This window comes from Capra hircus, chromosome 17, assembly GCF_001704415.2.
Source record: "Capra hircus breed San Clemente chromosome 17, ASM170441v1, whole genome shotgun sequence".
NCBI classification, from domain to species: Eukaryota; Metazoa; Chordata; class Mammalia; order Artiodactyla; family Bovidae; genus Capra; species Capra hircus.
This window is the reverse complement of record NC_030824.1, coordinates 16,759,454-16,784,768: the sequence shown is the minus strand read 5'-3', so window position 1 is coordinate 16,784,768 and position 25,315 is coordinate 16,759,454. Positions and strand designations below refer to the sequence as shown.

Here is a 25,315-nt window from a genome sequence, read left to right as displayed (position 1 = left end):
GGGAAGGGAACGAGGTCGTCTGGGGCTGGCACTGCCAAGTGACTAACAGTGCGGTTCCGGACTCAGACAAACTGGTCACATTCTCAGGGTGTGTGACCTTGAGCATGTGGCTCCACCGCTCAGCACCTCAGTTTCCTCATCTCTAAAATGGGGGTTGATCAAGTGGAAAACGCACCTTCAAGCGCTTGGCACGGCGCCTGGCACCTAGTAAGCGCTCCGTACAATGAGCTACTACTGGCTCACTGGCTCCTCTTACCGCCTGGAGGAGCTGGAAAAGCCCCGAGCAGGGGAGTCCCCAGGAGGCGGATCCGGGGCTGGGGAGGGGGGACCCGGCCGGGCACTCACCAAGCACGTCTGCTGAGCGGTGCCGGGCTACGAAGCACGCGTCGTCCCCATAGCAAGCGCCCTTCTTGAGGAGGCCCTTACGGAAGTCCTTGCCGAAGCCGCAGCCGGCCGTCACCAGCCCGTAGTCGCCGCCGCCGCCGCCGCCGCCGCCGCCTCCGGCCCTGGGGTCGGTCTGCGAGAGGCCGCCGAGCACGGCGCGGGCCACCAGTCGCCCGTACGAGAGGACCGAGAACATTGCCGCCGCCGCCCCCCCGAGGAGGCGGGGGGCCCGGGGAACAGGAGGACGCGGAGGCCCGGAGCCGGCTCTCTCCTCAGCCGCAGCCGAGCCGCCGCCGGGACGCTCCTCAAGGCGGCGTGCAGTTACCGCCGCCGCCCTTGCCCGACGCGCGGGGCCTCGCACACGCTCCGCCGCGCGCACTGGAGCCAGAGCGAGGTCAGAACCGGCGGCTCCTCCGCCTCAACCCGACTAGGGTCCCGGCTGCAGCCACCGCTGCCGCCGCCATCTTCCGCTCCACTAGCGTGTTCCGGGCCGCGCCGGCAGCACCGCCCCCCTTATGACCACGCCTATAGCCCCGCCCACGGCCCGCGGCTTAGGACCAAGCCTCCTCCTCCTCGGCTCGGTGCCCTATGCAGTCACAGAGGTCGAGCTTGCGCAGAGGATGTGGTCACAATGTCTCCTGGGAGTTGTAGTCAGGAGGTTGTAGTCGCTTCTTTTACTTCACTGCCTTGCTTCAAGGACCTAGGAGGAGTTCCCAGACGCGAGACCGAAGTTAAAATGCGGAGAATTGCAAGTGGGTTGTTTGAAAGTTTTCTCCCCTGCTTTCAGTGAAGAGAAAACGCCACTGTTCCTTAAAAAAAAAAAAAACCTGGAAAAATTAATCGGGTCACGTATGATTTTTCTGTAACATATATATTAAACTGAAGTACACAAATCTAGTAACACCTCTAGCATTTGTATATTGGAAGGGTTTAGGGACGGGTTTAGTCCACTAACTGGACTGTAGCCATGTTCACAGGTGCCTCAAGGCCTTTGCTTTTGCTCCTCCTTGCACTCACTGCGTATTTATTTTCATTATATATATATATATATATATGTATTTTTTTTTTTGGCTGCACTTCACAGTGAATAGGACCTTGGCTCCTCATGCTCATAGGTGCCTCAAGGCCTTTGCTTTTGCTCTTCCTTCCACCCACTGTGTTTTTTTTTTTTTTTTGGCTGCACTCCAGAGTGACTAGGACCTTAGATCCTCCACCAGGGATTGAACCCACACCCCTGCAGTGGAAGCATGGAGTCCTAACCACTGAACCACCATGGGAAGCCCCCTTCCATCCACGTGAATCTAATTCCATTTCTTGAGTGTCCTGTGCTCTTTCTTAGTGTATCCCCAGAACATATGGGCACATGATAAACACTTTAATAAATGAATGAATGCATATTTCACTAGATCCTAAGCACCCTAAAGGCAAGGATCATTTGCCACTATATTATTACAACTGATACAATTTATAAACTATTGAACAAAAGAAAGGATAATTGAATAGGAACCATAAATATTAATAAAATATAGCATTTGTCAAATAAAGGAATGATTAAATGAATGGATTCAGAAATAAAAGAAAACAGATTTGAGGCAAATGATCTAATCTGAAATAGTTTTTGCTATCACCCAGAAGCATTCGTCCTTTTCCAGCTTTTTGTCCCGGAGTTGGTGAAGGACAGGGAGGCCCGGCGTGCTGCGATTCATGGGGTCGCAGAGTCAGACACGACTGAGCGACTGAACTGACTGACTGATAGTTTCTCTGGGGATTCCTGTCTCAATCTACAAACGAATCTCTTTTACACCTTTTAAAGTATATCTAAAGACGTGCCAACCATCCACTCAAAGCACATTCCGTTATCCCAATTACTGTCATCATTAAATACTTTTGTGGTTCACGGTGTGCTAAGTACTCTATATGTTTCTGTCCTTAAGGGTTTTCATCAAAATTGGACTGAACAAACCACTTCACACAATGAGTGGTCTTTTGTCAAATGTGTAGACAAAAAAAGATTCATTTACCGGATAAAAGATAGAGTGATTCTAGGCATGCAGTCACACCTTTCTATTTTTTAATGGCCCACAAGAATTAGAGAGTGCCCAGAAGAAGAGGGTGGAATCTTGTGGATCCTCAGCTTGGCATTTATGTCTGTGCCAGCCGTGCTAAAGGTTGTTCTTTTAAGCACATAACACTACCAAATCCCAGCCAGGATGTCAGGTAATTCCACCCCAAGGACAAACTTTTTAAAATAGCATGTCAACCCTTATTCCTTGCCTCATCAGACTCCCTCCGACTGCTACTATCTTTTCATTTTCAGGACATATATTACCTCATTTCCATGTCACTCACAGGAACCAGTTGGATGAGATAAGTAGGAACATAAGATGTGACTTTCATGCTGGGTAACCTCTGCTCTGTTGGGGCTACTGTTTTCACAGTTAAATGATACCGGTGCCTTGAGTTTCCTGCAAATGAGTTGCTTTTCGGAGCACAGTGTGAACAGAATCCTTACTCAAAGCTCCTTTGCTCTTTTTGGAAAGAAGAGACAGGGCATCAGGTTTCCTTGAATCATTTATTCCAGAGCCAGTTCTGAAAAGTCTCACTATAGTGGCGAAGCCAGGACAGGGTACTTGGAGAAAAAAAAAAATACACCTTCCCCTGCCCTCCCTGGGAGCACAATTCACTTGTGACATTTTGCTAGACTTTAAAAGCCCTAAGAGTTTTCTTCCTTAACAGAGTTACATTCCTAGCACTTCAAGGATTCCTGGGAGGTCAGTTGTCACTCTCAGAAGCGAGCAAGTGGTGAAAATACCATCTGTGTTCCCAGGGCACCTCTATGGCATTAGGAAAGAGCTTTGCACTGGAGTCACCCCCAGCTCCTAAAAAAAGAAAGAAAGGAAAAAAAAAAAAAAGGCATGAATTCCCTAATGAGATTTTCTGCCAGACTGGTACACTGATCTCTGATTTCTTTTTGTTAACCTATTCAAAAAGAGAATTAATTAGTTTATGGCAAGATTTCTCAGGCTTGGTACTATTCACCTTTGGGATACACATAATTCTTTGCGGGAGGGCTCGGTCCTACACATTGAATTGTGTTTAGCAGCATCCCTGATCTGAACCTACTAGATGCTAATAGCACACTCACTCCCTAGTTGGGGCAACCAAAAATGTCTCCAGATGTTGGCAAATGCCCCTAGGGGGCAAAATTGCCTCTAGTTCAGAACCACTGAGTTATACCAATGCCTTGCAAGTGAACAAATATTTGGGAAGCACTTGCTAAGTCTGAGGCTCTGTGTTAAGGATTAAAAAACATTGATGCCTTAATAGCAGTTATAGTATTGACAAAGAGGGTTAAAATTAAGTAAGTGTATAGAGAAAATAAGCACCATCAGTTAAAATACAGGCATGTAAGGAGGAGAAAGAGGACCCACTGGGATGGAAGAACAGTCAGGGCACTTTATGGAGAAGTAACATTTGTGAGAGGCCAGCATGGACAGGGACTTCCCAGGTGGCTCAGTGGTAAAGAATCTGCCTGCAATGTGGAGACGCAGGAGACACAGGTTCATTTCCTGGGTCAGGAAGATCCCCTGGAGGAGGAAATGGCAATCCACTCCAGTATTCTTGCTTGGAAAATCCCATGGACAGAGGAGCCTGGTGGGTTACAGTCCTTGGGGTTGCAAAGAGTCAGGCACGACTTAGCAACTGAGCACAAGCAATGGCAAGAGCATGGACAGAGGTCTGAGGAGGAGATATAATCATCCCAAGAGAAAGAAATGGGAAATCAGCAAATGCAGAGTGTGATTGAAGAAGAGCAAGTCGTCCAGTGCTGCTCAACCTTAGGGTTTGCATGAGGAATAATGAGAAATGGAGCTGGGAAAATAGTTTAGAAACTACTTTGCATAAAAAGGAATGAAGTACTGATACATGCTTCAACATAGAGGAACCTTAAAAACATTATACTAAGTTAAAGAAACCAGTCCCCAAAGACCACACATTGTATGATGCTATTTATATGAAATGTCCAGAACAGAAAAACCCATAGAGACAGAACCCAGGTTACTAGTTGCCAGAGACTGGGAGGAAGGGGAAAGGGAAATGATTGCTAATGGGTTTGGAGTTCTTTTTTGGGGTAATGAAAATGTTCTGGAATTAGTAGTAATGGTTGCATAACATTTTATATGTACTAAAAAACAATGAACTGGACACTTTAAAGGAGTGAATGTTATGGTGTGTGAATATCTCCACTAAAAAAAAAAAAGTAGTTTAGGACTTAAAGCAGAGGGTCTTGTATGCTAAGCTGAGGGTGCTTAATGCTGGAAAGAACAAGGCGGGGGTTCACTAAATGCTCTAAATGTGCCAATAATAATAAAATAACAATAAATAATATTATAAGATAATAAAGCAAGAATAGTGATGAGAATGAGAGCGAAAGATACCATGGATTAAGAACTTCCCTGTGCATTACCTGCATGACCTGCACTGACCACCTATTTAAGCATGAAAACACCCAACAGTCCTGTCTATGCTTCACGTGGGACTCATTTATTCTGTTTATTGTTTGTCTCCTCCCTGACTAAAATGTAAGTTCCATAAGAGTAGGGGATTTTGTGTATTTTATCCTTTATCTCAAGTGTCTGGAACACTGCCTAGCATACACTAGGTAATAAATAAATACCTAAGAAGTGAATGCTGTTGACTAAGAGAACATTAGAGGTCATATAGAACAAGCAACTCGTTTCACAACTGAGAAAAGGGAAGGGTAAGTAACAGGTTCCTCCCATAGGAATTTTATCGGTGGAGCTAGGTTAACTGGAGAGCCCTCCGGGAGAGTCTTGGTCCCTGCCCTGCAAAGCCTTTTAGAAGGCTCTTTGAAGGCACTAGCCACAAGCTGCTCTTTCCACTGAACTTTGCATTGTGTGTGATGGTCATGTTTTCTCCCATCTAGAATCCGTTGCCGTCCAGTCTCTGATAACAGTATTTTGATTCCTTGGGGGAATAATCTATGTTGGTTTATGTGGTTTGGAAGGAACTAGATTTCAGGAGGGCACATTATCCAGGCCTGACCAATCAGTGCATTGCATTCTCTTGGTCACAGTGATTGGTCCAATAGGAAAGCACATGACCCAAGCTAGACCAATGAAACTCCACTATGGGATTTTGCTGAAAGCATTAAGGAGACATTCTCACTAGCGTTTTCTAAACCCATAAGATGCAAGCTTAGAACTGCTGATGGCCATTTTTGCCACTGCTTGGGAAGAGCCAGCTTGAGAATGAAGGGAATTTAGAGAGAAGCAGAGCCTAGAGATGGTGAACAACAAGAGAATTTGTGATATCGATTAAACCCCTGAATCCAGCTTTGCCTGAAGTCATCAGTCCCTGAAGTCATATTAATTCCCTCTTTTATTTAAGCAACTTTGAATTTGACTTGCAGTGAAGTGAATTCTGACAGATCAGGTGATCCTGACACCATGACTACAATTATTGAATCAGGAATAAGTTACTAAACCAAAGGCAGTTTTTAGAAGAGAACTTCTCTGCCTGTTTACATAGAGGAGAGGGAACTGCCACGCCTCAGTAGAAAAATTACTGAAATAAAACATCTGATTTATTTCTTTACTACTTCCATGAGAGGAGAATTGGGTCTGACTAGTGGGTTCAGAAGAAGATGCTGATGTCACTGAACTCAACTCCCTTGCCTGATGCTCAGTAAAGTCAGTCTACTGACAGGGGGTTGTGGTAAAGAAAAGTACAGGGCACTAAGCAAGAAGAACAGACAGCTAGTGCTCAAAAGAATTAAAAATTTCCTGATGGCTTTCAGGCCAAGGTTTTTAAAGGCAACATTGATGGTGAGAGTTGCAGGGTGCATGATCAGGTCATGAACATTTTTCTGATTGATTGGGGGTGAGGTAACAGGGTGATGTTTCGTAAATCTTCATTAGCTTTCTGGTTCCAGCCAGTCTGGGGTCTGTGTGTTTGTGGTCAAAATGTTGCCACCATTCTCCACCTGGGTGCAAGGCAGGGTGGTGGGTGGTAGTGGGGCGGTGGGGAGTCTTAATTTCTGCAGAACACTCAGATACATGTCAGATTCTTGTCTATATCCCTTCAGAAAGAACTCAGAATCCTGAGACCCTACTGTTCTAATCATTAACTGCCAGAGTCTGCTGTTTGGAATGGGGAAGATCAAACAAGAAGTGGGGAACACTGAGGGGCTTGTACCCAGAAAGGCCCCCCAGAGTCCTGCTCAGTTTCATTCCATTTTTTCTTCGGTGTTCCTCAGTCCTGAGGGGAACAGGAGTGGGACAAGAAAGGAATAAAGTTTTGGATAGAGAGGTTAATCATAAAAGAGGCAGGGGACCTCCATTTCAGGGTAACTCAGTCTCAATGAGCATGTCACCAGTCCTTTCTCTTTTTTCTTTTTTGCTGTGGTCTGTCCATCAGATACCCGTGTTTCCCCCTCTGCCATGGGGAGCCTGTTCCTCTGAAGGAGGCCTGCAGTCTATGACCAAGTAAATCAGTGTAATTTAGATGGGAACTGTGGTTCCAAATAGGAATAGCAGTACGTCAAGGCTGTATGTTGTCACCCCGCTTATTTAACTTCTATGCAGAGTACATCATGAGAAACGCTGGACTGGAAGAAACACAAGCTGGAATCAAGATTGCCAGGAGAAATATCAATAACCTCAGATATGCAGATGACACCACCCTTATGGCAGAAAGTGAAGAGGAACTAAAAAGCCTCTTGATGAAAGTGGAGAGTGAAAAAGTTGGCTTAAAGCTCAACATTCAGAAAACGAAGATCATGGCATCCGGTCCCATCACTTCATGGGAAATAGATGGAAAAACAGTGGAAATAGTGTCAGACTTTATTTTGGGGGGCCTCCAAAATCACTGCAGATGGTGATTGCAGCCATGAAATTAAAAGACGCTTACTCCTTGGAAGAAAAGTTATGACCAACCTAGATAGCATATTCAAAAGCAGAGATATTACTTTGCCGACTAAGGTCCGTCTAGTCAAGGCTATGGTTTTTCCTGTGGTCATGTATGGATGTGAGAGTTGGACTGTGAAGAAGGCTGAGCGCCGAAGAATTGATGCTTTTGAACTGTGGTGTTGGAGAAGACTCTTGAAAGTCCCTTGGACTGCAAGGAGATCCAACCAGTCCATTCTGAAGGAGATCAGCCCTGGGATTTCTTTGAAGGCAATGATGCTAAAGCTGAAACTCCAATACTTTGGCCACCTCATGCGAAGAGTTGACCCACTGGAAAAGACTCTGATGCTGGGAGGGATTGGAGGCAGGAGGAGACGGGGACGACAGGGGATGAGATGGCTGGATGGCATCACTGACTTGATGGACGTGAGTCTGAATGAACTCTGGGAGTTGGTGATGGACAGGGAGGCCTGGCGTGCTGCGGTTCATGGGGTCGCAAAGACTCGGACACGACTGAGCGACTGAATTGAACTGAACTGAACTGTGGGCGCAATGAAACGGTGTACTCCAGTCAGCCTCGTCAATAAAGATGATACCTTGTACCTCTGGCTGCCTGATTCATGCATTGACGTCTCAGTGGGTTTAGAATGTGGAAGGGCCAAGAAGGGAGCAATTAATTATCGCCCCGTAAACTCCCAACATGTTATTTTCTCATCAGAACACTTCAGAGGTGGGCAGGAAAGCTGACATGTGGGGGCTGAAATAACACATGGAGATCAGATTTCTGGTGTAGTCAGGACTTTAGGCTGAAAGGTAATTGTAGGTCAAGTGGATTCTTGACCTGGACAGTTACGGTTGTAGTGGGGACCTGAATACGAGAGCCTCTGGGGCAGGCAGGCCTTGACCTAACCCCTGTGAGTATAGCTTTGACCTCAGTGGGTGGCTGGGACAGGGATTACGTTACTGGGAAAACAGCCTGTCTGTTCCAGGGAAGGCTTACTTTAAAGAGGACAGAGCTTTAGCTTTGCTCTCTTGGGTAGACGATTTTTGCTTCTTGTATTATGTCTTTCGGCAAAGCTTCGGGCTGGATTTTAAATAGCAAAGGTGATGAAATTGTACAGAGTGAAGGGAGCTCTTGTTGGTGAGATTGTAGCCTTTTTACAGCGTGAACCCAGGGAGTAGGTGGAATCTGCGAAGCTGTTCTTCTATAGGTCATTTTGAACTTCATTCAGGGTCATGAGCAGAACCTGTGAAGGGATGAAGGAACTCATCTCTTGACTCCGTTTGGTACATGCTGGTAAGGTTCACCCCACTCCTGGGAGCCCACGTTTGTTCTGATTTGTCTATTGCATAAGCCTTGATCATGGCTTTGGATTGGGGAGCCCAGGCTGAGTTGCCCTGCAGAATGGGGGTGCACTGTATTAGAGAAAACAAATTAATAGAACAGCACCCTTATACAGGAGATATGCTTCTTTGTGGGTTGAGGTAGAGAAAACTAATGAAAATCCAAAAGCTGAAAAGGCAGCTCAAGAAGCTTATGCCCAGAAGACTTTGTCTCTGGGAAACAGGTTTGCTCAGGGAATCAAGGAAGAACGAGGTTGTTTTCAAAAATATGATTCCATCATACATAGTTGACAGTTGCTGAGAGTGGACCTTAAAACCCCTCATCACAAGAAACTTTGTTTTGGTAAGCATGTGTGATGCTGGGTGTTAACTAGACTTATTGTAGTGATCATTTGGCAATATATACAAATAGCAAATTATTTTGAAATTAATATGTGAAATATACCTCCAATATACCAATTAAAAATTTTTTATTTAATTTATTTATTTGGCTGCACCAGGTCTTAGTTGCAATACTCAGGATCCAGTTCCCCGACCAGGGTTTGAACCCAGGCTCCTTGCTTTGGGAGCATGGAGTCCTAGCCACTGGACCACCAGGGAAATCCCCAATATATCACTTAAAAAAAAAAAAGCTTCTGTCGTGCTACCAAAACAGAACTAGTAGGAGCGTAGAAGACAAATAAAGGAAGACTGGCTGACTAAATTGAGGAAGGCAAGGATTTAAAAAAAAAAAAAAACAGGATTTTCAATCACACTAAAGAGAAACAGACACATAGATGTGAAGCTGAGACAGGCAGAAGTAACGGCAGATTTAAATCTTCTCCCATCTGTTGCCCACTCTGGGCCATGAAATCCTTGGTTCCAGAAGAAGAATTGGCTGGGGTGTGGGGGATGTTTGTACTCCTTAAACTGCTTGCTTTTGTTGGGAATTTTCTTTCAATGCTGGTATAATTGACTTCACCCAGGTTTCCTGTGCCCCGTGAGATCTTTTCTCTGTGGGCTCAGCTGTCTTCCCTTCCACCTTGCTCCCATCTTCACCCTGATTACTCTCCTCAAAGATCAGAGATTTATAAAAGCTAACACTATGATTTTAGTAGACAGACCATACAGATATGAAAGGGAAATGAGTTTTAAAAGAATTTTAACTCTCCTTCCTCTACTTTGGCTGTGCCTTACCGCTTTCAGGATCTTATTTCCCTAACTCCCTGACCAGGGATTGAACTTGGGTCCCCAGCAGTGGAACCGTGGAGTCCTAACCATTCGATCACCAGAGTATTCATAGGAAATGATATTTTGAAGGCTCATCTAATTAGAAATTGAAAGGGTGAATAGACTCATGCCCATGTGCCATCTTCAGAGGGAATGGAGGTAATATTACAGATTTGTGGGAAGAAATTATTTTTAAATGGTGGAAGGACATTGATAATCCATCCCTCTGGGGAAAAAAAATTAAATTGGATCCCTCTCACACCATACTCAAGAGTAAATTCTAGAAGCCAATAGCAAGGGCACGTATTTAAAACTTTTAGAAGAAAATATAGAATATTTTGATAAGAAATGATGGCACAAGCTATTAGGGAAAATTTTAATGGATTTGACTCCATTAAAAGTTGAAACTCTCTCACAATGGATCAAAGACCTAAGCATGAGAGTTAGAACTTTAAGACTCCTAGAAGAAAACATAGGTGAAAGCTTCATTTTATTGGCTTTGACTTCCTATATCGACTGCTAAAAGGACAGGCAACAAAAGAAAAACATAGATATACTAGACTACATCAACATTTAAAACTTCTGTTCATCAAATTAACCTCCAATTAAAATAAATAAATTTATAAAAAAAAAAAACTACTTCTGTTCATCAAAGAACATTACCAACAGGCTGAAAAGGCAGCCCATGGAATGGGAGGAAATATACACAAATGATATATCTGATAAGGGGCATACATCCAGAATATATAGGCTTTCCTGTTGGCCCTAGTGGTAAAAGAATCTGCCTGCCAGTGCAAGAGAGGCAGGAGACAAGAGTTTGCTCCCTGGGTCAGGAAGATCCCCTGAAGGAGGAAATGGCAACCTGCTCCAGTATTCTTGACTGGTAAATTCTATGGGGTTGCAAACAGTTGGCTATGACTCAGCACACATGCATCCAGAATATATAAAAACTCCTATAATTCAGTTCAGCTCAGTTCACTTGCTCAGTGTTGTCTGACTCTTTGCGACCCCATGGACTGCAACACGCCAGGCCTCCCTGTCCATCGCCAACTCCCAGAGTTTACTCAAACTCATGTCCATTGAACCAGTGATGCCATCCAACCGTCTCATCCTCTGTCGTCCCCTTCTCCTCCCACCTTCAATCTTTCCCAGCATCAGGGTCTTTTCAAATGAGTCAGCTATTTGCATCAGATGGCCAAAATTTTGGAGTTTCAGCTTCAGCATCAGTCCTTCCAATGTATATTCAGAAATGATTTCCTTTAGGATGGACTGGTTGGATCTCCTTGCAGTATAAGGGACCTTCAAGAGTCTTCTCCAACACCACAGTTCAAAAGCATCAATTCTTCAGCACTCAGCTTTCTTTATAGTCCAACTTTTACATCCATACATGACTACTGGAAAAACCACAGCTTTGACTAGATGGACCTTTGTTGGCAAAGTAATGTCTCTGCTTTTGAATATGCTATCTAGGTTGGTCATAATTTTTCTTCCAAGGAGTAGGCGTCTTTTAATTTCATGGCCACAGTCACCATCTGCAGTGATTTTGGAGCCCTCCCAAAATAAAATCTCTCAGTGTTTCCACTGTTTCCCCATCTATTTGCCATGAAGTGTTGGGACCGCATGCCATGATCTTCATTTTCTGAATGTTGAGCTTTAAGCCAACTTTTTCACTCTCCTCTTTCACTTTCATCAAGAGGCTCTTTAGTTCTTCTTTGCTTTCTGCCATAACGGTGGTGTCATCTGCATATCTGAGGTTATTGATATTTCTCCTGGCAATCATGATGCCACCTTGTGTTTCTTCCAGTCCAGCGTTTCTCATGATGTACTCTGCATATAAGTTGAATAAGCAGGGTGACAATATACAGCCTTGATGTACTCCTTTTCTTATTTGGAACCAGTCTGTTGTTCTATGTCCAGTTCTAACTGTTGCTTCCTGACCTGCATACAGATTTCTCAAGAGGCAGGTCAGGTGGTCTGGTATTCCCAGCTCTTGAAGAATTTTCCAGAGTTTGTTGTGGTCCACACAGTCAAAGGCTTTGGCATAGTCAATAAAGCAAAAGTAGATGTTTCTCTGGAACTCTCTTGCTTTTTCGATAACTCAAGAACAATAAAAAAGATTTAAAAACAGAGAAAGGATTTGACTAGACATTTCTCCAAAGAATATATACAAATGGCCAACAAACATAGGAAAAAGATGCTTGACATCACTAATTGTTAGGGAAATGCAAATCAAAATCACAAAGAGATATCACCTCTCACCCATTAAGATGGATTGTTGTTGTTCAGTTGCTCAGTGGTGTCTGATTCCTTTCGACCACATGTACTGCAGCACACCAGGCTTCCCTGTCCTTCACCGTCTCCCTTCATGTCCATCGAGTCGGTGATGCCATCCAACCACCTCACCCTCTGTCGTCCTCTTCTCCTCCTGCCTTCAATCTTTCCCAACATCAGGGTCTTTTCTAATGAGTTAACTCTTCGCATCAGGTGGCCAAAGTGTTAGAGCTTCAGCTTCAGCATCAGTCCTTCCAGTGAATATTCAGGATTGATTTCCTGTAGGATTGACTGGTTTAATAACCTTGCAGTCCAAGGGACTCTCAAGAGTCTTTCTCCATTATAATGGTTACTATTTTAAAAAACAAAAACCCCCCAGAAAATAGCAAATGTTATCAAGGCTGTGGGAAAACTGGAACTCTTTGTGCACTGTTGGTGGGAATGTAAAATGGTTCAGACTCTGTGGAAATAAGTATGCTAGTTCCTCAGTTGAAGCAGAATTACCATGTGATATAACAACTCCACTTTTGTATATATATATATACCTGAAGGAATTGAAAGCTGGGATTCAAGCAGATATTTATATACCTATATTCATAACAACATAATTCACAATAGTCAAAAGGTGGAAGCAACCCAATCTTCCCCTGATGGGTGAACTGATAAACAAAAATTTGTTAATACATATGGTGGAATATTTGGAGAAGGCGATGGCACCCCACTCCAGTACTCTTGCCTGGAAAATCCCATGGACAGAGGAGCCTGGTAGGCTGCAGTCCATGGGGTTGCTAAGAGTCGGACACGACTGAGCGAATTCACGTTGACTTTTCACTTTCATGCATTGGAGAAGGAAATGGCAACCCACTCCAGTGTTCTTGCCTGGAGAATCCCGGGGACAGGGGAGCCTGGTGGGCTGCCGTCCTTGGGGTCGCACAGAGTCGGACACGACTGAAGCGACTTAGCAGCATGGTGGAATATTATTCTTTTTTAAGAAGGAAGGAAATCCTGACCCATGTTATAACATGGATGAATTTTGAGGGCATTATGGTAAGTGAAATAAGCCAGAACCAAAAAAAGACAAATGCTATATGATTGTACTTTTATGAGGCAGCAAGCTAGAGGAGTCAGATTTATAGAGACAGAAAGTGGAATGGTGATTTCCTGGAGCTGGAGGGCAGAGGGAATAGAGAGTTCTTGTTTAATGTGTACAGAGTTTCAGTTTTGCAAGATGAAAACAGTTCTGGAGATGGATGATTGTAATGGTTGCACAACAGTGTGAATGTACTTAATGGCACTGAACCGTACACTTTTTAAAATGCTGTCTTAAATTTTATGTCATGCATATTTTACCACAATTAACATTTTTAAGCAATGATTAGAGTGTCTGCACAGTAAAAGACACTATTAAAAAAATACTGAAAGAGATTTTGCTAGTGATCAGTGGTTAAGACTTTGCTTCCCAATGCAGGAAAGAGACTTAAGTGAAAATTTGAGAAGAACAGCCAGCCATGTAAAGTTCTGGAGGAAGGGCATTCAGGCCGGTGTGTGTGTTAGTCGCTCAGTCGTGTCTGACTCTTTGTGACCCTATGGACTGTAGCCAGCCAGGCTCCTCTGTCCATGGGATTCTCCAGGCAAGAATACTGGAGTGGGTTGCTGTTGCCTTCTCCAGGGGATGTTCCCACCCAGGGATCAAACCTGGGTCTCCTGTATGGCAGGCAGATTTTTTACAATCTGAACCATCAGGGAAGCCCATTCCATGCAGAGGGCAGAGCAAATGCAAATGTGCTGGGCTGGAATAAGTTTGGAGATGTCTTACCCCAGGCTGCCATAAGAAAATACCATAGACTGGGTGGCTTAAACAACAATTTTCTCAGTTCTGGAAGAAAAATGTCTGAGAACAGGGTGCCAGTATGCTTGGGTTCTGATGAGAGCTCTCTTACTGGCTTGCAGACAGCTGGCTACCTTCTCACTCACCGTGTGTTCACCTGGCACACAGCCCTCTTTTTATAAGGAACACAGCCCTATCAGATTAGAGCCACATCATTATAACCTCATTTAATTTCAATGGCATTCCCAAAGCCTTACCACTGATTACAATCACACTGGGGTGAGGGCTTAAATATATTAATTTCTTTTATTTTATTGGTGTTTAGTTGTTTACGCGGAGAAGGCAATGGCACCCCACTCCAGTACTCGTCTGGAAAATCCCATGGATGGAGGAGCCTGGAAGGCTGCAGTCCATGGGGTGGCTGAAGGTCGGACACGACTGAGCGATTTCCCTTTCGCTTTTCACTTTCATGCATTGGAGAAGGAAATGGCAACCCACTCCAGTGTTCTAGGCTGGAGAATCCCAGGGACGGGGGAGCCTGGTGGGCTGCCATCTATGGGGTCGCACAGAGTCGGACACGACTGAAGCAACTTAGCAGCAGCAGCAGTTGTTTTACAATGTTGTGTTAGGATCTGCTCTACAGCAAAGTGAATCAGCTATATGCAAAGGAGAAAAGGAAAGATATAAGCATCTGAATGCAGAGTTCCAAAGAATAGCAAGGAGAGATAAGAAAGCCTTCCTCAGCAATCAATGCAAAGAAATAAAGGAAAACAACAGAATGGGAAAGACTAGAGATCTCTTCAAGAAAATTAGAGATACCAAGGGAACATTTCATGCAAAGATGGGCTCGATAAAGGACAGAAATGGTACGGACTTAACAGAAGTAGAAGATATTAAGAAAAGGTGGCAAGAATACACAGAAGAACTGTACAAAAAAGATCTTCATGACCCGGATAATCACTATGGTGTGATCACTCACCTAGAGCCAGACATCCTGGAATGTGAAGTCAAATGGGCCTTAGAAAGCATCACTACGAACAAAGCTAGTGGAGGTGATGGAATTCCAGTTGAGCTATTTCAAACCCTGAAAGATGATGCTGTGAAAGTGCTGCACTCAATATGCCAGCAAATTTGGAAAACTCAGCAGTGGCTACAGGACTGGTAAAGGTCAGTTTTCATTCCAATCGCAAAGAAAGGCAATGCCAAAGAATGCTCATACTATCGCACAATTGCACTCATCTCACATGCTAGTAAAGTAATGCTCAAAATTCTCCAAGCCAGGCTGCAGCAATACATGAACCATGAACTTCCAGATGTTCAAGCTGGTTTTAGAAAAGGCAGAGGAACCAGAGATCAAATTGCCAACATCCGCTGGATCATGGAAAAAGCAAGAGAGTTCCAGAAAAACATCTATTTCTGCTTTATTGACTATGCCAAAGCCTTTGACTGTGTGGATCACAAGAAACTGGAAAATTCTGAGAGCGATGGGAATACCAGACCACCTAACCTGCCTCTTGAGAAATCTGTATGCAGGTCAGGAAGCAACAGTTAGAACTGGACATGGAGCAACAGACTGGTTCCAAATAGGAAAAGGAGTACGTCAAGGCTGTATATTGTCACCCTGCTTATTCAACTTACATGCAGAGTACATCATGAGAAATGCTGGACTGGAAGAAACACAAGCTGGCATCATGATTGCCGGGAGAAATATCAATAACCTCAGATATGCAGATGACACCACCCTTATGGCAGAAAGTGAAGAGGAACTCAAAAGCCTCTTGATGAAAGTGAAAGAGGAGAGTGAAAAAGTTGGCTTAAAGCTCGACATTCAGAAAACGAAGATCATGGCATCTGGTTCCATCACTTCATGGGAAATAGATGGGGAAACAGTGGAAACACTGAGAGATTTTATTTTGGGAGGGCTCCAAAATCACTGCAGATGGTGATTGCAGCCATGAAATTAAAAGATGCTTACTCCTTGGAAGAAAAGTTATGACCAACCTAGATAGCATATTGAAAAGCAGAGACATTACTTTGCCGACTAAGGTCCGTCTAGTCAAGGCTATGGTTTTTCCAGTAGTCATGTATGGATGTGAGAATTGGACTGTGAAGAAGGCTGAGCGCCAAAGAATTGATGGTTTTGAACTGTGCTGTTGGAGAAGACTCTTGAGAGTCCCTTGGACTGCAAGGAGATCCAACCAGTCCATTCTGAAGGAGATCAGCCCTGGGATTTCTTTGGAAGGAATGGTGCTAAAGCTGAAACTCCAGTACTTTGGCTACTTCATGTGAAGAATTGACTCATTGGAAAAGACTCTGATGCTGGGAGAGATTGAGGGCAGGAGGAGAAGGGGATGACTGAGGATGAGATGGCTGGATGGCATCACTGACTAGATGGACGTGAGTCTGAGTGAACTCCGGGAGTTGGTGATGGACAGGGAGGCCTGGCGTGCTGCGGTTCATGCGGTCGCAAAGAGTCGGACACGACTGAGCGACTGAACTGAACTGAACTGAACTGATATATATATCCCCTCTTTGTCACCACAGAGCATTTATAGAGTTCCCTGTGCTATATGGTAGGTTCTCATTATTTATCTATTTTATAAAATCTGCCTGCAAATGCAGGAGATGTGGTTTGATTGCCAAGTCGGGAAGATCCCCTGGAGAAGGAAATGGCGACTCACTCCAGTATTCTTGCCTGGGAAATCCCATGGACAGAGGAGCCTGGTGGGGTTGCAAAGAGTCAGACCTGATTTAGTGACTAAAACAACAATCAATCCCAATATTGACAATCAATCCCAAGCTCACAATTCATCCTATCCCTCTTTTCGCACCTTGGTGTCTATACGTTTGTTCTCTATGTCTGTGTGTCTGTTTCTGCTTTGCAAATAGGTTCATCTGCAACATTCAAATTTGGAGGGACACCAGCATTCAGTCCATAACACCTCAGGGTGGGGCTTGTTTTAGAAAGTCAGTTTGAGGGAATTCCCTGGCAGTTCAACAGGCAGGACTGTGTGTTTCTTTTTTGGGGGACATAGGACTGATCACTGGTCAAGGAATTAAGATTCCCTCAAGGTTCAGGGACAAAAACAGAAAATAAAAATGTCAGTTTGAGGAGGCCAGGACTTCAGTACTGATATGTGGAAGTGAAATCCTGGAGATCAACTCTGAGACTGGATAAGACAGAAGGATTCCTCCCATAGTCCATTTTTGGAAGTATGAAGAATTAAGCCTTATTTGGGCTGAGGGGAGAGGGATTTGGGAGGAAGTTATCTTGGCTCTTAATTCTTTGCCAGAGGCTCAAAAGGGCTTCCCTGCTAGACCCTCAGGTAAAGAATTCTCCTGCGATGCAAGAAATTCATAGGAGGCTTGGGTTCAGTCCCTGGGTGGGGAAGATCCCCCGGAGGAGGAAAATGGCAACCCACTCCAGTATTCTTGCCTGAAATAATCCCATGGACAGAGGAGCCTGGTGGGTTACAGTACCTAAGGTCTCAAAGAGTTGGACATGGCTAAGCAACTAAGCACACAAGCACTAAAGGCTCAAAAACTCTGTTCCCATTTGTAGGGGGTTTCCCTCCTCTGTCTTCTGAGTTTGGCCACAAGATGAGATGCAGCTCCTAAATTCTTTCTTTCCTTGCTACTCTCCATGGTAACACAGCGCTCTTAGGTAACAGGTTTTATTGCTAATTACTAGGGAACAACAAAAGTACAACAAACAACAACGTTGAAACATGACTTATTCAAATAGAGGGCAATCACATGCCAAAAATTTATTCAACTTGTTAAAGAGGAAACAGTAAGATGGAAAAGCTGGTTCAGAGAGCATTTTGAGGAAGTAGATATTTGAAGAAGGAGGAGTCTTAAATGCTAAACTGATTAATCTCTGGTCCTTCTTCATGCTGGAAAGAAATACTTTGGAATTTAAAACAGTCAAAAATCTGAGCCTTTAATAAAAAGTAAATAGCGAAGAAAACAAAGATACATTCCTTGGTTTGCATATATGGCCAGTGGGCCAAATCTGACTCTGTTGCTTGCATTTATAGTAAGTTTTATTGGACCACAACCACGTTCATTTGCTTACCTATTGTGTAAGGCTTGCTCCTTGGAAGAAAAGCTATGACCAACCTAGACAGCATATTTAAAAGCAGAGACATTACTTTGCCAACAAAGGTCTGTCTAATCAAAGCTATGGTTTTTCCAGTAGTCATGTATGGATGTGAGAGTTGGACCATAAAGAAAATTGAGTACCGAAAAACTGATGCTTTTGAACTGTGATGTTGGAGAAGACTCTTGAAGGTCCCTTATACTGCAAGGAGATCCAGACGGTCCACCCTAAAGGAGATCAATCCTGAATCTTCATTGGAAGAACTGATGCTGAAGCTCAAATGCCAATATTTTGGCCACCTGATGCGAAGAACTGACTCATTTGAAAAGACCCTGATGCTGGGAAAGATTGAAGACAGGACAAGAAGGGGACAACAGTGGGTGAGATGGTTGGATAGCATCACCGACTCAATGGACATGAGTTTGAGTAAGCTCTGGGAGTTGGTGATGGACAGGGAAGCCTGGTGTGCTGCAGTGCATAGGGTCACAAAGAGTCGGACATGACTGAGTGACTGAACCGAACTGACTGTGTAAGGCTGCTTTTGCAGTACTATGACGACAGAGCTAAGTCATTGATGGAGAGTATATAGCCCCAAAGCCTAAAATATTTACTATCTTAGACCTTTACAGAAAAAGTTTGCCAGCTCCTTCTAGAGAATTAATCCTGGGGTGAGCTTGTTAAACAATGTCCTCCATGACATGGCAAGAACTACACTGCCCTATCTTGGTCTTATTTGCAAATTATGGCTAATTTTTCTTTAAAAAAAGATGTTTGGCTTAAAAATTGGGGACAATAGGAGAGTTGTCATCTCTGGCCTGTAATTCCTAAGCTCTTCCATCTACCCACTTGAACACCCCAATACCCTCTTTGTGCACTGGTGACTGATCTCAATGCCCGTTTGCCTCCCAACCCATTTCTTTGATAGTGGAGTTTATGAAAACCTCCTTTACAGAGTCATTTTGTTCAACAGAGCACTCTGTCTCAGAGTTAAGGTTTTACCTATAGTAGTAGTACATTTATATGGAAAGTTTTCTTGGGATGTCCACTCAGCTTCTTTGAAATTAAGTTCTACAGCTGTTGCAAACAGCAAGTTTTGAAAAGGCAACAATAGTGTGCACCTGACCACTGCTTTTCCCCTGGTTCCTGGCACATGGTAGATGCTCAATAATATATTTGTTGATTGAATGATAGATCCAATGAAACACTGAAGGTAGAGGGTTTGTTTTCCCCTCAGGGTCAGCTCTATATGAGGAACAAAGTTTTGATGATGAAGGCTGCCACCTGCAGGGAAAAAAATGAAACTGCAAGATTCAGAACTGCTAAATCCTGAGGAAAATACTGTCAACTTCCAGGCAGGATTAGGAGAGAATCAATTTTTTCTCCTTTCGTTTAAGGCAGAATTAATCAATGTCATTTTGCTCTTTCTGATTGTGGAAACCTGTACCCTTTCTTTAATAACATTTAAAGCCTTTGGAGTGCTTAATAAGTTCCCAGGGCCATCCCTCACACACAGTTTTTGCAGTAGGTACCACTATCTCTGGGCTTCCCTGATAACTCAGTTGGTAAAGACTCCGCCTGCTTGCAGGAGACCCCAATTCAATTCCTGAGTCAGGGAGATCCACTGGAGAAGGGATGGGCTACCCACTTCAGTATTCTTGGGCTTCCCTTATGGCTCAGCTGGTAAAGAATCTGCCCGCAATGTGGGATACCTGGGTTCAATCCCTGGGTTGGGAAGATCCCCTGGAGAAGGCAAAGGCTACCCGCTCCAGTATTCTTGCCTGGAGAATTCCATACATAGTCCATGGAAAGAGTCAGACACGACTGAGCAACTTTCACTTCACCACTATCTCCATTTTATACACGAGGAATCTAAGCACAGAAAGTATGACTGAGTTACACAGAAGCTGGCAAAACTAGGGATTTGAACCTGAAGATCGTGGTTTATAGTTTTTTATCGTTTTTATAGTTAAAAGCCCTCTAGTCTTGATTTCAATTGGAAACATCAGTATGATGGATTTTGTCATAGAGGTTATTTAGCTTGCTCAAGGTCACCCAGCTCACAAAGGATGGAACAAGAATAACAGCCTGGTCTTGAAACTAACTGTGTGAAGGTCTGCCTCCTTGGTGGATCAAGTAGGAGGGCCTCTTGGAGGAGGTGAAATTTGAAGATTAAGTAAGAGCAATAAATGGATTTCTCTTGATCAATGGACAATCTGCTTGCTATTTCCCGAGAATCCTGGGCTGACCTGGAAAGAGTTTCTTTCTGAAATGTCAAAACCCGAGGTCAGTATGATCAACTGACCAACAGACATCACCAAGGCAGACCAACTTGTTTCCCTGTGCCATCCCTTTAAAAAATTTCAAGGAAGGTGAAATGTATTTTCACTGATGCCTCAAAGTAAGCAGCTCTTACAGTAAAGCAATGGAAAGCGAAGTTGCTCAGTCACGTCCAACTCTTTGCAACTCCACAGACTGAAGACTACACAATTCGTTAGAGTCTGATTTTTTTTTAAGACTTGAAAAATGTTCACAAGATTTAAAATGTGCTTTCAAGTCTAGTCTGAGCAGTGGGTGCTGGGCAAGCCTGGCAGGAGGAAAGGATTTGTGCCTTATTTTCCAAATGCTCAACCTAATGGAATATAGGGATGATGTGATTAAGAGAGAGAACATGTTTTTAAATTTGTTTTATTGTTGTGCTCATTTAATTTGAAAATAAGTTATTGGGAATTCCCTGGTGGTCCAGTGGTTAGGATTCATTGCTGTCACTGGTGGGGCCTGGGGTTCAGTCCCTGGTTGGGAAACAAAGATCCTGCAAGCCTTGAAGCATGGCCCCCCACATTTTAGTTATTAAGTGAAAAGCAATACATGCAAAATAGATCAAAGATTAACTCTCTTTTCCTCCTCTTCCCCAGAAAGTGTTATAATTACCAGCTTCTTAGGTCTTGCAGAGAACATTTTAAGAGGAAAATTTTAGGTTGATTCATGTTAGAAGGAGACAGGAATTAAAATATGACTGATCTTTTATTATCTTACTAGGGTAAGCAGTTGCCCTCTGAGGGAGAACCTGCAGCTGGATTTATATTGGATGGACTTTCATTATTTGTTTTAAGGAATTCACAAAGGATCTCTACTAAAGATGTTTGTCGCTTAGTCATGTCCAAATCTTTGCAAACCCATGGACTGTAGCCCACCAGGCTCTTCTCTCCATGGAATTCTCCAGGCAAGAATACTGGAGCGCATTGCCATTTTCTTCTCCAGGGGAATCTTCCTGACCCAGGGATTGAACCCAGGTCTTTTGCAATGCAGGCAAATTCTGTCTGAGCCATCAGGGAAGCCCTCTCTACTAAAAGAGGTATCAGTCTGAGTCTTTGTCCAAACTGACCTAGTTAAACTTCATCTTTTCTCATCTGGCTATCTTTCCTTTCCCTCTAAATAAACTGCCTACAATGTAGAGATGGAGATTCTGGGAGTTTGAATTTAGGGTTAAATTTCATCCAGATTTTTCATAACTGTGACTACAATAGTTGGGCTTCCTTGGTAGCTCAGATGGCAAAGAATTCACCTGCGATGCAGGAGACCCCGGTTTGATTCCTGGGTCAGGAAATTCCCCTGGAGAAGGGATAGGCTACCCACTCCAGTATTTTGGGGATTCCCTGGTGGCTCAGACAGTAAAGAATCCTCCTGCAATTTGGCAGACCTGGGTTCGACCCCTGGGTTGGGAAGATCCCCTGGAGGAGGGCATGGCAACCTACTGAAGTATTCTTGCCTGGAGAATCACCATGGACAGAGGAGCCTGGCGGGCTACAGTATACGGTGTCACAAAGAGTCGGACACAACTGACTTAACACAGCACGTATGACTACAATAATTCTGACGTTTCTAGGACATTCCAATTTTTAAATTGTCTTCCTAACTATGTGCACACTTGTCAGGCCACAGGTTCTGATTTGGGGCATGGAAAACATACTCTAACAGTGTGAGGTTGGTGATTTTGACACAGACTTACCCAATCTTGTATTTGCTTTTCTTTGGTCTCCATGTTCTTGCCAACAAATTCGGGTTAACATGAGGTAAAAGCTTTAAACAAGCTGTAGCAGAAAACGCCTGACCCCATGATGGGGCAAAATGAAGCAGGTTCAGGGCTCAAGAAGAATTTACTCACAGGCTGCCAATAAGGGGTGGATGAAAAGGGAACTACCTACAGATCCTGGGGAGGACAATGAAAACATGTTCACAACACGGAAACAGAAACAGAAGTGGGGGAGGAGAGAGAAGTGTCCCTAAGTGGTGCCAAGAGGTCAGCTCACTTCCATTTTTTGAGGCTCTTTGTTTACAAAAAATTGAAGAATTCAGTTCTTCATTTAATATTTAACAATTTCTTTTTACACCCCATGGTTAAAATGCCATGTAAATGTGTCATTACAAGATGACTGTATTTATTAAAAGTCAACTAATAAAACTTCAATGAGATACCGCCTCATAATTCTTAGAACAACTAAAAATGAAATTGAAAACAAAACTGATCATACCAAGTTGTCAGGAGCCTGGGGAGTAAATGGAAATCTCAAACTTTGCTTTCGTGGGCATGCAGAATGTAGTCACTCTAGGAAAAAGTTGGGCAGTTTCTTGTAAAATTAAATATCTACTCACCAGACAACCCAGGAATCTCACTCTATCCATGAAATTCTCTAGGCAAGAATACTAGAGTGGGTTGCCATGCCCTCCTCCAGGGGATCCTCCCAACCCAGAGATCGAACGCAGGCTTCCCACACTGCAGGCAGATTCGCTACCTATTACCATCTGAGCCACCGGGAAGCCCCCAGTATGAAATACATGTTAGCAACAGAAAGGAATGAATTGAAAGAACCCCTGGCCAAATTATTTTTTAACAATGGAACCAGGACTATATAATGGGGAAAAGATAGTCTCTTCAATAAATGGTGTTGGGAAAACTGGATATCTACATGCAAAAGAATGAAATTAGACCCTTACCTTGTGTCATATACAAATATTTTCTCAATTGTGGTTGTTACATGACTGTATGTGTTAGTTAAAAACCAGAAAACTGTAAACCAAAAAAACTGTATACTGATGCATGAGAAAACCTGTATATAAAAAACTGCATATAAATTATTGCTCAATAAAACTGTCTAAAGGACTATGTGGGAGAAGGTGAGGGTGGGATGATTTGAGAGAATAGCATTGAAACATGTATATTACCATATGTAAAATAGATGACCAGTGCAAGTTTTATGCTAAAGCAGGGCACTCAACTGGTGCTCTGGGACAACCCAGAGGGATGGTGTGGGGAGGGAGGTGGGAGGAGAGTTCAGGATGGGGGAACACATGAGCACCTGTGGCTGATTCAGGTCGATGTATGGCAAAAACCACCACAATACTGTAACGTAATTATTCCCCAATTAAAATTAATTAGTTAAAAAAAACTTACTAAAAAGAAATGTGGAGTAAATGTAGGAAAATGTCAAATCTGAGCTTGGTGCAGTGTATAGTGGTCTTGTGATTAAAGTGTTTTTATTGTGATTGAAATGTTTTTATTGTGATTGAAAGAAATGTTTTTATTGTGATTGAAACGTTTCAATCTAAAAATTTTTAAAGGTATTCTTAAAAAGCCGATTAACTTCTTAAAACTGCAGTATGGTCCAACAATAGGATGCAAGTTTACAGTTGTCTGGTAAACAAAGAATTGTTTCATTTTTGTCAGTGTATGTCTGTGACCGTATTTATTATTTCATTTTCAGAAAAGGTCAAACTTGTAAATTTGAGACTTTTCAAGAATGTGGAGCCTGCTCAAGCAGCCCTTCTGCCCCCATAATGTTTCAGAAAACATTTGAAGAATAAGAATAGTATCTGGTGGTTCACAAGGCACGTGGGAACAGGAGGAGGAGAGAAGCGAGATTTCTTTTCTTCTGGATGTTAATTTAGAAATGAATTACTTGAGCTGTTCACTTCGGTCAAAAACAATAGAGTAAGTCCTTTGTCAACACACAGCCTTGATCTTGTGTTGTTCTAAGAAATCCCTTTATAAGAATTAATGATTCTGCACCCCTATTTGTAAAATATTTGGCTCAGATGAATAAAGATGGGTGGATATACTTAATATACGCAAAAATGGATACTTAATTTTAGACAGATTAGAAGCCATGACTTTAGCAAAAATAATGAGTCAATTCACCCGAAACCACACTGAAGACCAAGACAGAGGGGTTATCCCTGCTATATGAAGTTAGCCTCAGCTATTTTTCCATTGAGCTACTCCTATCTTTGTTTTTTCAGGCTTCTCATATGTGGCAGCTTCCAAGTGCAGAATTCCAAAAAGCTGAAATTGTCTTCAATCCTCCCAACATTGGCACAGACTATAAGGAATTGAGAATGCCAATAATTCTAGGGAAACAGATGGACATTTTAAATCACAAACATTTACGCACAACCCAAAAGCTGCAGTTTGGGACAAAATATGGAAATAGATCTTGGCCCTTCTTTGTGTCCTTCTATCTTAATGAGGGAACCTGCCAAGACCATGGGAGAAGGGAGGGAGAAAGGATCCTTTAGGTTGAAAGATGAAAAAAAACTGGCAGAAATGGGTCACCTGCGAAATGAAAAGTTTCAGTGTTTTCAAGGTTTGCAAAATGGATCTCAGTTGACACAGCCCTCATTTTGACTGTGTAAGATGTCATAAAATTACTTCTGAACCACCTATAGAGTGTTTTTGTTTGAAAGGGGATGGTGAGATCATTTCCCAAGCAATACACACAAGAATGTTAGAACTGAAGGGCACTTTATCAAAATTTAATCCAACAGCCTAAAAATTCAAAGCAGCAAATAGGACAATGTGATTGACAGATATTAAGGAATAGAAAAGAAAGTGGAGACCTGGAAGTCAAGAGAAGATTTAAAAACAAGTCATCCTGGATTTAGAAGTCAAACTACCGCACAGTTGCACTCATCTCACACGCTAGCAAAGTAATGCTCAAAATTCTCCAAGCCAGGCTGCAGCAATACATGAACTGTGAACTTCCAGATGTTCAAGCTGGTTTTAGAAAAGGCAGAGGAACCAGAGATCAAATTGCCAACATCCGCTGGATTATGGAAAAAGCAAGAGAGTTCCAGAAAAACATCTATTTCTGCTTTATTGACTATGCCAAAGCCCTGACTGTGTGGATCACAAGAAACTGTGGAAGATTCTGAGAGCGATGGGAATACCAGACCACCTGACCTTCCTCTTGAGAAACC

General features: G+C 43.2%; 1 protein-coding gene and 1 long non-coding RNA gene across 2 annotated transcripts in view; one reads left to right on the top strand and one right to left on the bottom strand.

The window, feature by feature from the left end:
• Positions 1 to 934, bottom strand: part of PPTC7 (PTC7 protein phosphatase homolog) — a 42,400-nt gene extending 41,466 nt beyond the window's left edge. The window contains exon 1 of the mRNA XM_013970669.2: positions 346 to 934. Within this exon, the coding sequence (XP_013826123.2) occupies positions 346 to 580 (235 nt within the window). The 5' untranslated portion in view covers positions 581 to 934. The remainder of the gene's footprint in view (positions 1 to 345) is intronic.
• Positions 8,321 to 25,065, top strand: LOC106503026. The gene is made up of 3 exons (XR_001296708.2): positions 8,321 to 8,607; positions 23,824 to 24,050; positions 24,359 to 25,065. It is a non-coding gene; the product is annotated as an uncharacterized LOC106503026 (long non-coding RNA).